Raw genomic sequence first — 14,547 nt, 5'->3', positions numbered from 1 at the left:
TAAATCGTAGACTCGTGAGAGAGTCGGGTCATTTCTCGTTTCCTTTTCAATGGTAGAGTTTGTTACTGGTAGACATTCCACTATGGTTGAGTGGAACATCTCCACTGGGTCCACTGTAGGCGCCTCTTCTACCGTTGGCAACGGTAGGCGCGATGAACCGTCAGCATTCCCATGCTGTTTTGATCCTTTGTATTCTATGTCATATTGGTGTGCCCCTAGGAAAAGGGACCACCTCTGTAGCCTTTGCGCTGTCATAATGGGAACGCCCTTTTTAGGGTTGAATATGGATACCAACGGCTGGTGGTCTGTCAGCAGTGTAAACTTCTGGCCCTGCAGGTAATGATTAAACTTCTTTACTCCCCACACCAGGCTGAGAGCCTCCCTATCTATCTGAGCATAGTTGCGCTCAGCGGAGGTCAATGATCTGGATGCAAATGCGACTGGCCTTTCCAAGCCATTTGGCAACTTGTGTGAGAGTACTGCTCCAATACCATAAGGAGAAGCATCACAAGCTAAACGAATAGGTAGCGTTGGGTTGAAATGAGCCAACACTTCCTCTGAGGTGATCAATGCCTTGCTTTTGCGAAAGGCCTTCTTACAGTCCTCGCTCCACTTCCATGGTACTTCTTTCTGCAAAAGAGCATTCAGCGGGTGCAGCACCGTGGATAGATTTGGCAGAAACTTATGGTAATAGTTAATCAACCCTAGGAACGACCTCAACTGGGATACATTTTCCGGAGCGGGAGCCTTCACAACAGCTTCGATCTTGTCAGGTGACTTGTGCAGCCCCTCCTGGTCAATGACATGACCACAGTACGAGATCCGTTTCTGAAAGAACTCACATTTCTGGCGATTAACTCGAAGTCCATATTCCTTCAATCTGGTGAGCACCAGTTTCAAATTTGCAAGGTGTTCCTCATCGTCATCTCCTGTAATCAGGATATCGTCCAAGTAACATTGAGTGTTTGGAATTCCCTGTAATACCTGCTCCATGGCCCTCTGCCAAATTGCTGGAGCCGAAGCCACTCCAAAAACCAGTCTATTATATCGATACAAGCCTCTGTGCGTGTTGATTGTGAGATACTGGTGCGACTCTTCCTCAACTTCCATCTGTAAGTACGCTTGCGCCAGGTCTATCTTGGTGAAGTGTTTCCCACCAGACAATGAAGCAAAGATATCCTCAATCCGCGGAAGCAGATATTGCACCGTGTGAAGCACTGGATTAACTGTGATCTTGAAGTCTCCACAGATGCGGACCTTCCCCGGTTCCCCTGGCTTGTTACTCGATGAACGCTTCATGACGGGAACAATGGGCGTGGCCCACTCACTCCAGTCCACCTTAGACAGTACTCCTGAACGTTCTAGCCCTTCCAGCTCAGCTTCCACAGCAGGTCGTATCGCATAAGGTACCGGTCTGGCTTTGAAAAATTTTGGGTTTGCATGTTCTGCAATCTTGATTTTTGCCTTAATTCCTCTCAGTGTTCCCAGTCCCTGTTGGAACACCTCTTTAGCCTCATCCAATATTCTGGACAATCGTTCAGGTTTGACATCTTGTTTTCCGGAATCTACCGTTATTGCTTTTAGGGAGTGCCAGTCCATATTTATTTTCCTGATCCACTCCCGTCCCAGAAGTGGTGGACCTCCCTCAGGTAGTACATATAAGTCCATTCCTTGGTGTTCTTTGCCCTTGTGTATCACCTTGACTTTTATCTTTCCAATGGGGTATACTCTTTGCCCCGTGTATGTCTGCAATACTATCTCCATATCCCTTAGGGGAATATGTGTGAATAACCTTTTGTAATCTTGCTTATTCATGACCGTCAACGCCGATCCGGTGTCCAATTCCATCTTCACTTGGACTCCTGCTATCTGCAGTGTGACCCAGATAGTTTGTAGGTCAGCTTCCTTACTCACATTGTGAATTCTCAGACTACCCAGTTCCTTGCTGTTGGAGTCTGAATCCGAATTCTGTTCATCCGAACTCTTCTCAGCCACCTTATGTACCTTTCTGCACTTTTCCTGCGGTGACTTTTTGTTGCTGGTCTTCTTTCCTGACCGGCATACTTTAGCTATGTGACCAAGCTTGCCACATTTTCTACATTCCTGGTTTTTAAACCAGCATTGGTTCTGATCGTGTGTTGTCTTTCCACAACGATAACATTTCGTTGTACCCAAAGCCATTTGATCTACGCTGAGTACCGCTGCCTTCAGCTGCATTTCCGCAGTGCCTCTCGCTGCGGCTTCGTGCGATGCTGCAATAGTGACAGCCTTATCAAGTGTAAGATCATTCTCTTCAAGCAGCCGCTTTTGTGTTCCTTCTTTCGACAACCCACACATGAATTTGTCTCTCAGTGCCTCTGTCAGTCCTTCCCCAAACTGACAGTATTTCGCTAGCTTACGCAGTTCAATAAAATACTCCGCGTTGCTTTCCTCTTTCAGTTGCGTTCTCGCATAAAATTTAAATCGTTCCGCTAACATCAGCGGTGTGGGGTTCAAATGATTTCTCAGGACAGCAACAATATTAGCGAAAGCCTGATCCGCCGGTTTAGCTGGTGATAGAAGATGCTTCAATAGCCCGTATGTCTTCGCACCCATTGAGTTTAGTAAGGTTAGTGCTTTATCTTCATCGGATATTTTATTTGCCTTACAATAAATCTCTATGCGTTCTACATACGTGGCCCAATCTTCAACATCGGGATCGAAATCGTTGATGTTACCACGCTTAGGCATCCTCGCAATCTTCTTGAGAAACAAAAATAAATTTTTCTTTAATTTTTTTTTTTTTAAATGGCGGTTTCCCGCGCTTGTCTTCTTCCCCCGCCTACGAAAATGGCGGCTTCCCGTGTTTGCCTTTCTCCCCCGCTAGCTGTAATGGCGATTGCCGTATTGCTGCGTTCGCCCTCCCCAGCGGTTCTCAAATCGTACCTCCCAGCCCCTCTTGCAGTCCGGTCCTTTCCCCCCCCGGCTGCGGCTGAGTTCTCCGCGGTTTTTTTATTTTTTTATTTTATCCCGCGCCTCACGGCCTCGGTAGCTGCCCGGCCTTTTTCCCCGGTCGCGGTCGAGCTCTCTCTCGACGCTGTTGCGTCTCCCAGCCCGCTTGCAGCCCGGTCTTTTACACCGGCTGCGTTTGCATTCACCGCGGCTCCCGTGCCTTACGCTGCCCCAGTCTCAGCGCCTCTGGCCCCGACTTCTGTCCGGCTCTTTTCCCCGGCTGTGGTCGAGTTCTCCGCCCTTATATCCTCCGTTTTTCCCTCCCCTACTTCACAGCCAACGTGGCCGACTTGCTGCTCGTCGCTGATCGGCTTACCCACCACCGTGATAGAAGGAATGATCACTGCCTGTTGCTGATGGAAGGCTTCGTGTCAGGATTCTTCCTTTGCTCGTCAAACCCGCGTCTTTTCTCAGCAGGATGATGAGGGCGGATGCCTCCTCTCAACGCCCGTTAAACTGCCTTGGATGTATCTCTGCCGCAGGGTAAGATCGTACTCGTCGCCACTGTTAAGTCTGTGTGTTATAGTGAGAATTACTACACAGACCACAAGAGTAAATTTTAACAGGTCTTTACTAGTCGAAGGTCAGGGCTGAACTGCCCAATAAATCATTACACAGCACTTATATACCGGTGTGGTCACCACCGGTATTACAGTATACAGCAGCCAAGATAAAGTAGTGCAACTCTTAAAATAGTTCTCTTAAAGGTGGAACGGTTACATACACCACAGTGATCTACTGAGCAAGTCGCTAGGACATCTGTCCAAAGTCATCATCGGACTCGTCTGCAATTCTTACTGGTGGCCTGAGCAGGGAAGCCACTGGCTTTCACACCAGGCAAAGACAGCATGAAGAGGAGCCAGGGCCAGAAGAGGCCCAAACAGGTATGTTTTTTAAACTTTCATTCTGGGGTTAGGAGGAACACAACAAGGTTATTGAACTTGTTCTGGCATTGGGTTACCATGCATCGCAATTTATATTTGGCATTGACTGCCCTGGCCAGCTCCTGCCACTGCTGCTGTGCTGCTAATCTAATGGCTCCATTTCTCTGTGCAAAACAATTTTTCTCTCCACTGACATGTTTAGAATTGTAGAATTGTATGAAACAGAAGGAGACCATTGGCACATCATGTCTGTGCTAACTCTTTGAAAGAGATATCTACTTAGTCCCATTCTCCTGCCCTTTCCCCATGACTTTTTTCTTTTTTTCTGTTTCAAACATCTATTCACTTTCCTTTTAAAAGCTCCCACCATTGTTTCCAGTAGTGTAAAAAAAATCCCCAACCTGTTTGTTTTTAGATAATGATATTAAATATCTGCCTCTAAGTTATTAACTCACTGATTAGTAGAATTAATCATAGAATCATAGAAATTTACAGCACAGAAGGAGGCCATTCGGCCCATCTTGTCTGTGCCGGCCGCCAAAGAGCTATCCACCATAATCCCACTTTCCAGCACTTGGTCCGTAGCCTTTTAGGTTACGGCACTTCAAGTGCATATCCAAGTACTTTTTAAATGTGATGAGGGTCTCTGCCTCTACCACCCTTTCAGGCAGTGAGTTCCAGACCCCCACCACCCTCTGGGTGAAAACATTTCTCCTCAAATCCCCTCTAAACCTCCAACCAATTACTTTAAATCTGTGCCCCCTGGTTATTGACCCTTCTGCTAACGGGATTAGGTCCTTCCGATCCACTCTATCTAGGCCCCTCATAATTTTATACACCTCAATTAGGTCTCCCCTCAGCCTCCTCTGTTCCAAAGAAAACAACCCCAGCCTATCCAATTTTTCCTCATAGCTAAAATTTCCCAGCCCAGGCAACAGCCTCATAAATCTCCTTTGCACCCCCTCTAGTGCAATCACATCCTTCCTGTAATGTGGTGACCAGAACTGCATGCAGTATTCTAGCTGTGGCCTAAGTAATGTTTTATACAGTTCAAGCATACACTCCTTGCTCTTATATTCTATGCCTCGGCTAATAAAGGCAAGTATCCTGTATGCCTTCTTAACCACCTTGTCTACCTGTCCTGTTACCTTCAGGGATCTGTGGACATGCACGCCAAAGTCCCTCTGACCCTCTGCACTTCTCAGTGTTCTACCATGTATTGTGTAATCCCTTGCCTTGTTAGCCCTCCCCAAATGCATTACCTCACACTTCTCCAGATTGAATTCCATTTGCCACTGTTCAGTCCATTGATACCTTCCTGCAGTTTACAGCTTTCTTCTTCATTATCAACCACATGGCCAATTTTTGTATCATCTGCAAACTTCTTAATCATACTTCCTACATTCAAATCCAAATCATTGATATATACCACAAAAAGCAAAGGTCCCAGTACTGAGCCCTGATTGCAATGTCTGCATCGTCCCTCTCTTTTGTGAAAACAGATGCAAAGTATTCATTAAGAACCATACCCATGTCTTCTGCCTCCACACACAGGTTACCTTTATGGTCCCTAATAGGCCCTACTCTTACTTTAGTTATCCTCTTGCTCTTAATGTATTTATAAAACATCTTTGGATTTTCCTTGCCAATATTTTGTCATGCCCTCTCTTTGCTTTCCTAATTTCCTTTTTAATTTCACCCCTGCACTTTCTATACTCCTCTCGGGTTTCTGCAGTATTGAGCCCTTGGTATCTGTCATAAGCTTCCCTTTTTTTCTTTTTCCTACCCTGTATGCCCCTTAACATCCAGGGAGCTCGAGATTTGTTAGTCCCACCTTTTTTCTTTAAGGGAATATACTTGCTCTGAACCCTTACTATCTCCTCCTTGAATGCCTCCCACTGCTCTGACACTGATTTACCTTCAGGTTTCTGTCTCCAGTTCACTTTGGCTAAATCACATCTCAGCTTAGTAAAATTAGCTTTTCCCCAATTGAGAACTTTTATTCCTGGTGCATCCTTGTCCTTTTCCATAACTACCCTAAATCTAACTGAATTATGATCACTACCACCAATATGCTCTCCCACTGATACCCTTTCCACCTGCCCAGCTTAATTCCCTAAAACTAGCTCCAGAACCGCCCCCTCTCTTGTTGGGCTTGCTACGTATTGGCTAAAAAAAAAATCTCCTGAATGCATTTTAAGAATTCTGCTCCTTCTATACCTTTCACACTAATTTTGTCCCAGTTAATATTAGGGAAGTTGAAATCCCTTACTATTACTGCCCTATTTTAGGTTTATCCCCAACATATCTCCTTAAAATCCTTCATAATTTTGAACTCCTCTATCATTTGGTCTCTTAATCTTATTTGTTCTAATAAAAAGTGCTCTCATTTCTCTAATATCTCTGCTAAAGTCTCTCATCCTTGGTAACATAATAGTGAATCTCTTCTGCACCCCCTCCATGGCTTTGACATTATTTTCTAACATAAAGTGCCCAAAACTGGACACGATATTTGGTTTAACCAGTGATTTGTATGAGGTTCAGCATTACCTCTATATTTTTGTAGACTATCCCCCTATTTATAAAACCTACACTTAAGCTTTTTTAAGATAGATTAATCAATTAGTCCTCTGACTTTTAAAGATTTGTGTATCCAATTGCTAAGTCTCTCTGCTCCCTACTCATTTTGATGTTTTGCCATTCAGTCTATATTTCTGGACTCTGTTCCAGACCTCACTGACATCCTTGAAAGAAGTAAACTTTGCGTTGTGTTGTGGCCCCTTTTAAAATGCTGCAGGCCTTTAAACGCATGCAGCAGCATGCTAGTTCCCATCCTACCAAATGGTGATATCCTAATGACTGACATTCTTAACTACAGGACCTTCCAGTCATTTATGGTAATAATGTTAACCCCAGAGGAGTCTGCCTATTTCTCGGCAGATGGGCACAAATCACGAGCAGACATTTTTCTGTTTGGAATTTCACCCATTTGAAAATGCTAGGTCGTTGTGCAAATGGTGTAGAGTTATGTGGCGTTGGGTATACTTGCTGTAATGTAAAATGAGTGTATGTTGATTGCACAGAGCTGTGCGGTGTTGGGTATATTGATTGTAATGTATACTATGTGTGCAAATGGTACAGTCTGTGCCGGTTTGTGTCTATTGTATAGAATGGATCCCGAGTGTGTAGATGGTGCAGTTTGTGTGAGATTGCATAATTTGGTTGTAATGTCTCTGATGCAAAATGCCATGAAAAAGGGCAATTGTTAATTGTGTGGCATGCTGTTGTATTCACACTACACACAAAGTTTCAGTTCAGAGCAGGCGTGGGTCTCGCTTCTGAAAACTGTCTTTTTGATGTGGACATCAATTTTAACAGTGATTGTGTGTGGGGTTGTTAATATTACTTGTAATGTATACTGTGTTTGTGTAGATTTGGGTGCTTTGGCTGTGATTTTTGTGTAAATGGTGCAGTTTGTGTGGGGGTGGGTATATTTTGTAATTTATACTGAATGTGTTTGGATCGTTTGGGGCTGTGTGGGGTTGGGTGTATTGACTGTAATTTATACTGAGTGTGTTTGGATGGTTTTGGGCTGTGCGGGATGGATATATTAACTAATTTATACTGAATGTGTTTGGAAGTTTTGGGCTGTGTGGGGTTGGGTGTATTGACTGTAATTTACACTGAATGTGTTTGGATGGTGTTGGGCTGTGCGGGAGTGAATATGTTGACTATAATTTCTCCTGATGGTGTTGGGCTGTGCGGGGTTGTGTATATATTTGCACTAATCTGTGTATATGGGGAAGGATTCGGGTAGACTGGTTGCAATGTATACGGAATGTGACTAGATGGCGCAGGGTATGTGGGCTGCAATGTATAGTGTGTGTGCGAATGGTGTAGGTTGGATATATTGGCTGTAATGTATACAGAGTGGGTGTAGATGGCGCAGGGCTGTGTGTCGGAGGCTGGGATTGGGATTTCTGGCACTCCCGGTTGAGCCTAGTGGAAGATGGCGGCTGAGGATCGGGAGCGGGATCAGGCCCGCAGTGATAACGCTAAACACAAGCGGAAGGAGCAGCTGAAGCGCTGGCTGGGCTCGGAGACCGACCAGGAGCCCGTCCGGCCCCGGACTAAGCACGCCCGTGTGAAGTTCGACGAGGGAGCCGTGTTTCTGGCAGCCTGTTCGAGCGGGGACCAGGACGAGGTGCAGAAGCTGCTGCTGAAGGGAGCTGACATCAATTACACCAATGTGGACGGACTGACCGCCCTGCACCAGGTAGGGGACCGGCCGGACCCTCCCCTTGGCCCTGACCCTGACCCACAGCGGCCCGGGTCACCGGGGGATGGAGCCAGGCTCTGCAACTTGTCAACTCACCAAGGGCAAAGCAGCGCTGGACTGACCCGGCTCTGCACCAGGGGATGGGTGCAGCCTCCGACCGGGACAGACCCACACCTCGTCCCCGTCCCACACCCATGGCGGTCGGGGCTCAATCTTAACCCACTTTTAAAACGAACCAGTCGAATAAATGGCTGAAGGGTTGAGATTGTCTCGAAGGGAAATGGGCCGGCGACAACTTTCTTAAATGCTTCTGAGCGCTTTTTACAGCGAGCTGTGACTGGGTCCGACATCGAGGTCTTGGGTCTGGGTCCTGGGCAGAGGGTTGGGTCTTGGGTCTGGGTCCTGGGCAGAGGGTTGGGGTCTGGGTCCTGGGCAGAGGGTTGGGGTCTGGGTCCTGGGCAGAGGGTTGGGGTCTGGGTCCTGGGCAGAGGGTTGGGGTCTGGGTCCTGGGCAGAGGGTTGGGGTCTGGGTCCTGGGCAGAGGGTTGGGGTCTGGGTCCTGGGCAGAGGGTTGGGGTCTGGGTCCTGGGCAGAGGGTTGGGGTCTGGGTCCTGGGCAGAGGGTTGGGGTCTGGGTCCTGGGCAGAGGGTTGGGGTCTGGGTCCTGGGCAGAGGGTTGGGGTCTGGGTCCTGGGCAGAGGGTTGGGGTCTGGGTCCTGGGCAGAGGGTTGGGGTCTGGGTCCTGGGCAGAGGGTTGGGGTCTGGGTGCTGGGCAGAGGGTTGGGTCTGGGTGCTGGGCAGAGGGTTGGGTCTGGGTGCTGGGCAGAGGGTTGGGTCTTGGGTCTGAGACTTTGGTAGATGTCTGGATCCTGGGTCGAGCTGCGCCGGACTGATCTCCTCTCCGCTCCGGGCGATGCACAATGTTTGGACCCTGTGGTTTCTCCACATGTCGTGCAGCCCGCGCCGAATCGCCACAATTTCTACTGGGAATCGCCGATTGCTTTGAAGCCGCGGGGAGAGCGGGAGTGGAGGCGGAGAATGGAAAATGTCCTTTTAAAGAGCGCGATCCACATCTAGAGCCCGAGTAATGTGAGAAAGCGCGGAGAGAGGGGACAGTGCTATTGCCACGTTACTCGGTGTCCCGATTACTAGAGTCGTCCCTAGGTCATTTGGCTTAACACGAGTTATTTAACAGTGCTCAATGACTGGAATAAAGGCAGACAACACTGGAAACACGCAGCCAGTCGGTCAGCAGGTGGTTCAGAGTGAGACCTTTGGACTGACACCTTAGAGTGTTCAGTAGCTGGCGGGCCCATCAGATTTATTGGCTTTAATCTTTGGCCCAGGTCAGCATTTCTGTCATTGTCACCATAGAAGCTGACCGCACAGAAGGAGTCCATTCAGCCCATCACGTATGTGCCAGTTTCTTGCTAGAACAATCCAAAAACTAATCTCCCTGCTCCAATCTCTCTGCTCTGTGTCATTTGCTTCAAATATTTATGTAGTTTTTCTCCTAAAAGTTGAAATACTCTCTACTCAAACCACTCCCTGTGCAAAGCAATTCATGTTCCAACAGCGCTCTGTGCAAATAAATTTATCTTAGAAAATATGAAGAAAGGCTTGGAAAAAGTAGGATTTTTTTTAGAACAAAGATGATTAAATTTGATTTGATAGGGATGTTTTTAAAATAATGAAGAGATGAGCAGAGTAGGTAGAAAGAGGCAGTGAATGGGGGGTTCTAGAGCAAGGAGACACAAGGTTTGCAGAAAGGATTGTGAGGCTGTGAAATGCAACATTTAAGGATAGGTGGTTGAAGGAAAGGGGAATACAGGGATATGGGCACAGAGATTAGGGGGGAAAATTCGGTTGCGTTGCATCTCCCGTTAGCGCTAATGGGACGCAAAGCAACTAGCACCCGGGCGCGGTGATGTTTGCGCCACTCGCGAAATTGACCAGACATATTGCGGTTGCGCTAAACACTACCGTTATGATCTCCTGCGCCCGCAGATTGTGACATCAGTCGAGCGTGCAACGCCCCGGTTGTACCCTGGACGGGATATTGAGTGGCGCCCCCTGCCTTACCGCCTGCCGCTAGCAACGACAGGTTGAGGGGAGCGTTTTGCAGTCAGGAAGGGACTGGTGGAGCGCTATTTAAAGGCGACCGCTTCCTGCCTTTTTTTGTCGGTGACATTTTTGCACCACGCATTCTGAGAGAGAGAGAGACTTCTGGAGAGATTCAAATCTGTGTGAAGGAGTTTTTGGTACTGAGCAGTACTTTGCAGGTTTATTTTGATTTGACCTTCCTTGCATCGATTTAGAAGAGACTGTGGGGGCTGCACTCTGAGCTCTTTCCCTAGGCCTCTCCATTGTTCTTTCCAGCAGATTTGACATACAGGTCTCTCCAGGCCGAGATTCAAGACTGCAATGAGCAGGGTGTGGATGGATTGCAAGATCGACCCTCCCCTATAAGAACTGGTCAGCGCCAGTGTGTCTGTGTTCCATTGCTGACTGACATCACGAGCTTCGCCAGCGCTCTGAGGTAGCGCCTCGCTCCTCGGCATTAGCGCCTTAAGGGAGGTGTGTAGCGCCTAATTTAGCGCTCCAATCTCTAGGGGCGATAGAAGCCAAGCTTGCAGTCGGAGGCAATAAATAGCACCAGGCGCTAAACTTTGCACCTGGCCAATAATTGTGCCCCAAACGGGGCGATACTGAATTTCTCCCCCAGGACTACTGCTCGTGTGACGGATAAACTCCAAAATGGAATCCAACTTGGGCCGAACTGCCCGTTTCCTTGTTCTCATTTCTATCTAATTCTATGTAACCCCTCTAACTTTCTTAGTGACAGTTTTTAAATAGATGATCCCCTCGTCACTGACTCCCCAAAACACGGAATATAGATAAATAAATTAGATCAGCTGTTGATCGTGGAAATTTCACAACGCAATCAAACTGTTCATCGTAGCTTGAGAAAGCCACCTGATTTTCAACTCTGCCGTTACTTTAGGAGTGCGCCTTAAAACACAGAAGATCACAAATCCTAAATGTTAGTCTTTGTTGTTATGTTGTGGAGGGAAAGAAAAAGAACAACTTGCATTTTTTTTATTTGTTTGTGGGATGTGGACGTCACTGGCAAGGCCCGCATTTATTGCCCATCCCTAATTGCCGTTGAGAAGGTGGTGGTGAGCCGCCTTCTTGAACTACTGCAGTCCGTGTGGTGAAGGTGCTCCCACAGTGCTGTTAGGGAGGGAGTTCCAGGATTTTGACCCAGCGACGATGAAGGATCAGCGATATACTTCTAAGTCAGGATGGTGTGTGACTTGGAGGTGGTGGTGTTCCCTTGCGTCTGCTGCCCTTATCCTTCTAGGTGGAAGAGGTCAAGGGTTTGGGAGGTGTTGCCGAAGAAGCCTTGGCAAGTTGCTGCAGTGCATCTTGTAGATGGTACACGCTGCAGCCACGGTACACCGGTGGTGGAGGGAGTGAATGTTTAAGGTGGTGGATGGGGTGCCAATCGAGCGGGCTGCTTTGTCCTGGATGGTGTCAAGCTTCTTGTGTTGTTGGAGCTGCACTCATCCAGGCAAGTGGAGCGTATTCCATCACACTCCTTACGTGTACCTTGTAGATGGTGGAAAGGCTTTGGAGAGTCAGGAGGTGAGACACTCGTGGCAGAATACCCAGCCTCTGACCTGCTCTTGTTGCCATTGTGTTTATGTGGCTGGTCCAGTTAAGTTTCTGGTCAATGGTGATCCCCCAGGATGTTGATGGTGGGGGTTTCGGTGATGGTAATACCGTTAAATGTCAAGGAGCGGTGGTTAGACTCTCGCTTGTTGGAGATAGTCATTGTCTGGCACTTCTGTGGCGCGAATGTTACCTGCCACTTATCAGCCCAAGCCTGAATGTTGTCCAGGTCTTAGTAAAAGTGCAGGACGTGTTTTAGGAATTTAAAGCGGGACCGTTGTCATGAAGGCAGCAGTCGGGGCTTTTGCCCCTGGTGGACGGAGAAGGGGTGAAAGGCACAGCCGGTCATGGAGGGACCAGTGGGATGGTAGGAGAGTGTGTTCATACGGGGGGTGGGGTGGGGTGGGTGTTCACGGGGGAGGCAATAGGAGGAAGTGCTGAGTAGCAGGGCGGAATTGGGCAGGAAAGCATGGGCATTCAGTGGTGAAAGGTGGTCAGAGAAAGCGGGGAGGGGGAAGGTATGGACACTTGAGGTGGGCTGGGGTGACAGCAGGGGAGAGAGAAGAAGGCAAAGGAGAATGAGGCTGGGCGCTTTCAATTCTTCTCCCTTCCCCCGGCTTTAAAATAGATTTGTTGTGGGAGCCCATTACCTAAAAGATTTATTCATTATATAATAGAGGTGTCATCAAAATCAGGGAAAGTCTATGAAGGAATCCCGCACATCAAAAGCCACGATCCTGGCTGTATCCAGGAATTGGCTTTTGAACTGTGGCGGAGGTATTCCCTAAATGGTTTCCTAATGGCTTTCGGAAAGTCTTTGTTTTTATTCAGTCATGGGATGTGGGTGTCGCTGGCAAGGCCAGCATTTATTGTCCACCCTTAATTGCCGTTGAGAAGGTGGTGGTGAGTCGCCTTCTTGAACCGCTGCAGTCCATGTGGTGAAGGTACTCCCACAGTGCTGTTAGGGAGGGAGTTCCAGGATTTTGACCCAGCGACGATGAAGGATCAGCGATATATTTCCAAGTCAGAATGGTGTGTGACTTGGAGGGGAACTTGGAGGTGGTGGTGTTCCCATGCGTCTGCTGCCCTTGTCCTTCTAGGTGGAAGAGGTCGCAGGTTTGGGAGGTACTGCCGAAGAAGCCTTGGCGAGTTGCTGCAGTGCATCTTGCAGATGGTACACACTGCAGCCACGGTATGCCGGTGGTGGAGGGAGTGAATCTTTAAGTTGGTGGATGGGGTGCCAATCAAGTGGGCAGCTTTGTCCTGGATGGTGTTGAGCTTCTTGAGTGTTGTTGGAGCTGCACTCATCCAGGCAAGTGGAGAGTATTCCATCACACTCCTTACTTGTGCCTTGTAGATGGTGGAAAGGCTTTGGGGAGTCAGGAGGTGAGACACTCGCCACAGAATACCTTGCCTCTGACCTGTTCTTGTAGTCACAGTATTTATGTGGCTGGTCCAGTTAAGTTTCTGGTCAATGGTGACCCCCCAGGATGTTGATGGGAGATTCAGTGATGGTAATGCCATTGAATGTCAAGGGGCGTTGGTTAGACTCTCGCTTGTTGGAGGTAGTCATTGCCTGGCACTTCTGTGGTGCGAATGTTACCTGCCACTTATCAGCCCAAGCCTGAATGTCGTCCAGGTCTTGTTGCATGCGGGCATGGACTGCTTCATTATCTGAGGAGCTGTGAATGACACTGAACACTCTGCAGTCATCAACAAACATCCCCATTACTAACCTTATGTTGGAGAGAAGTTCATTGATGAAGCAGCTGAAGATAGTTGGTCCTAGGACACTGCCCTGAGGAACTCCTGCAGCGATGTCCTGGGGCTGTGATGATTGACCTCCAACCACCGCAACCATCTTCCTTTGTGCTAGGTATGACTCCAGCCAGTGGAGCGTTTTCCCCCGATTCCCATTGACTTCAGTTTTACTAGGGCTCCCTGATGCCACACTAGGTCAAATGCTGCCTTGATGTCAAGAGCATTCACCTCTGGAATTCAGCTCCTTTGTCCATATTTGGACCAAGGCTGTAATGAGGTCGGGATCCGAGTGGTCTTGGTGGAACCCAAACTGGGCATCAGTGAGTAGGTTATTGGTGAGTAAGTGCTGCTTGATAGCACTGTTGATGACACCTTCCATCACTTTGCTGATGATTGAGAGTAGACTGATGGGGTGGTAATTGGCCGGATTGGATTTTTCCTGCCTTTTGTGGACAGGGCATACCTGGGCAGTTTTCCACATTGTCGGAGAGATGCCAGTGTTGTAGCTGTACTTGAAGAGCTTGGCTCAAGGTGCAGCTAGTTCTGGAGCAGAAGTCTTCAGCACGATAGCTGGGATGTTGTCAGGGCCCATAGCTTTTGATGTATCCAGTGCGCGCAGTTGTTTTTTGATAGCACGTGGAGTGTATCACATTGGATGAAGACTGGCTTCCGTGATGGCGTGGACCTCAGGAGTAGGCCGATATGGATCACCCACTCGGCTGAAGATGGTTGCAAACGCTTCAGCCTTGTCTTTTGCACTCCTGTGCTGGGCTCCACCATCATTGAGGATGAGGATATTCATGGAGCCTCCTCCTCCCGTTAGTTGTTTAATAGTCTACCACCATTCACGACTGAATGTGGCAGGACTGCAGAACTTTGATCTTATCTATTGATTGTGGGATCGCTTAGCCCTGTCTATAGCATGCTGCTTCCGCTTTTTAGCATGCATGTAGTCCTGT

At 48.1% G+C, this 14,547-nt stretch overlaps 1 protein-coding gene across 4 annotated transcripts in view; it reads left to right on the top strand.

Moving 5' to 3' along the window:
- Positions 1-7,724: 7,724 nt before the first annotated feature.
- Positions 7,725-14,547, top strand: part of LOC147106636 (protein phosphatase 1 regulatory subunit 12A-like) — a 305,116-nt gene continuing 298,293 nt past the window's right edge. The window contains exon 1 of one of the 4 annotated variants that reach the window (XM_086007660.1): positions 7,725-8,151. In XM_086007660.1, coding sequence (XP_085863786.1) covers positions 7,885-8,151 — 267 coding nt within the window. In that variant the 5' untranslated portion in view covers positions 7,725-7,884. The remainder of the gene's footprint in view (positions 8,152-14,547) is intronic. The other 3 variants (XM_086007657.1, XM_086007656.1, XM_086007658.1) reach the window with 3 other exon arrangements.

The sequence above is a fragment of the Somniosus microcephalus genome, chromosome 15 (genome assembly GCF_052327205.1).
Source record: "Somniosus microcephalus isolate GS21.2 chromosome 15, FLI_Smic_1.0, whole genome shotgun sequence".
Taxonomy (NCBI): Eukaryota; Metazoa; Chordata; class Chondrichthyes; order Squaliformes; family Somniosidae; genus Somniosus; species Somniosus microcephalus.
This window is presented reverse-complemented; position numbering and strand designations above follow the sequence as displayed.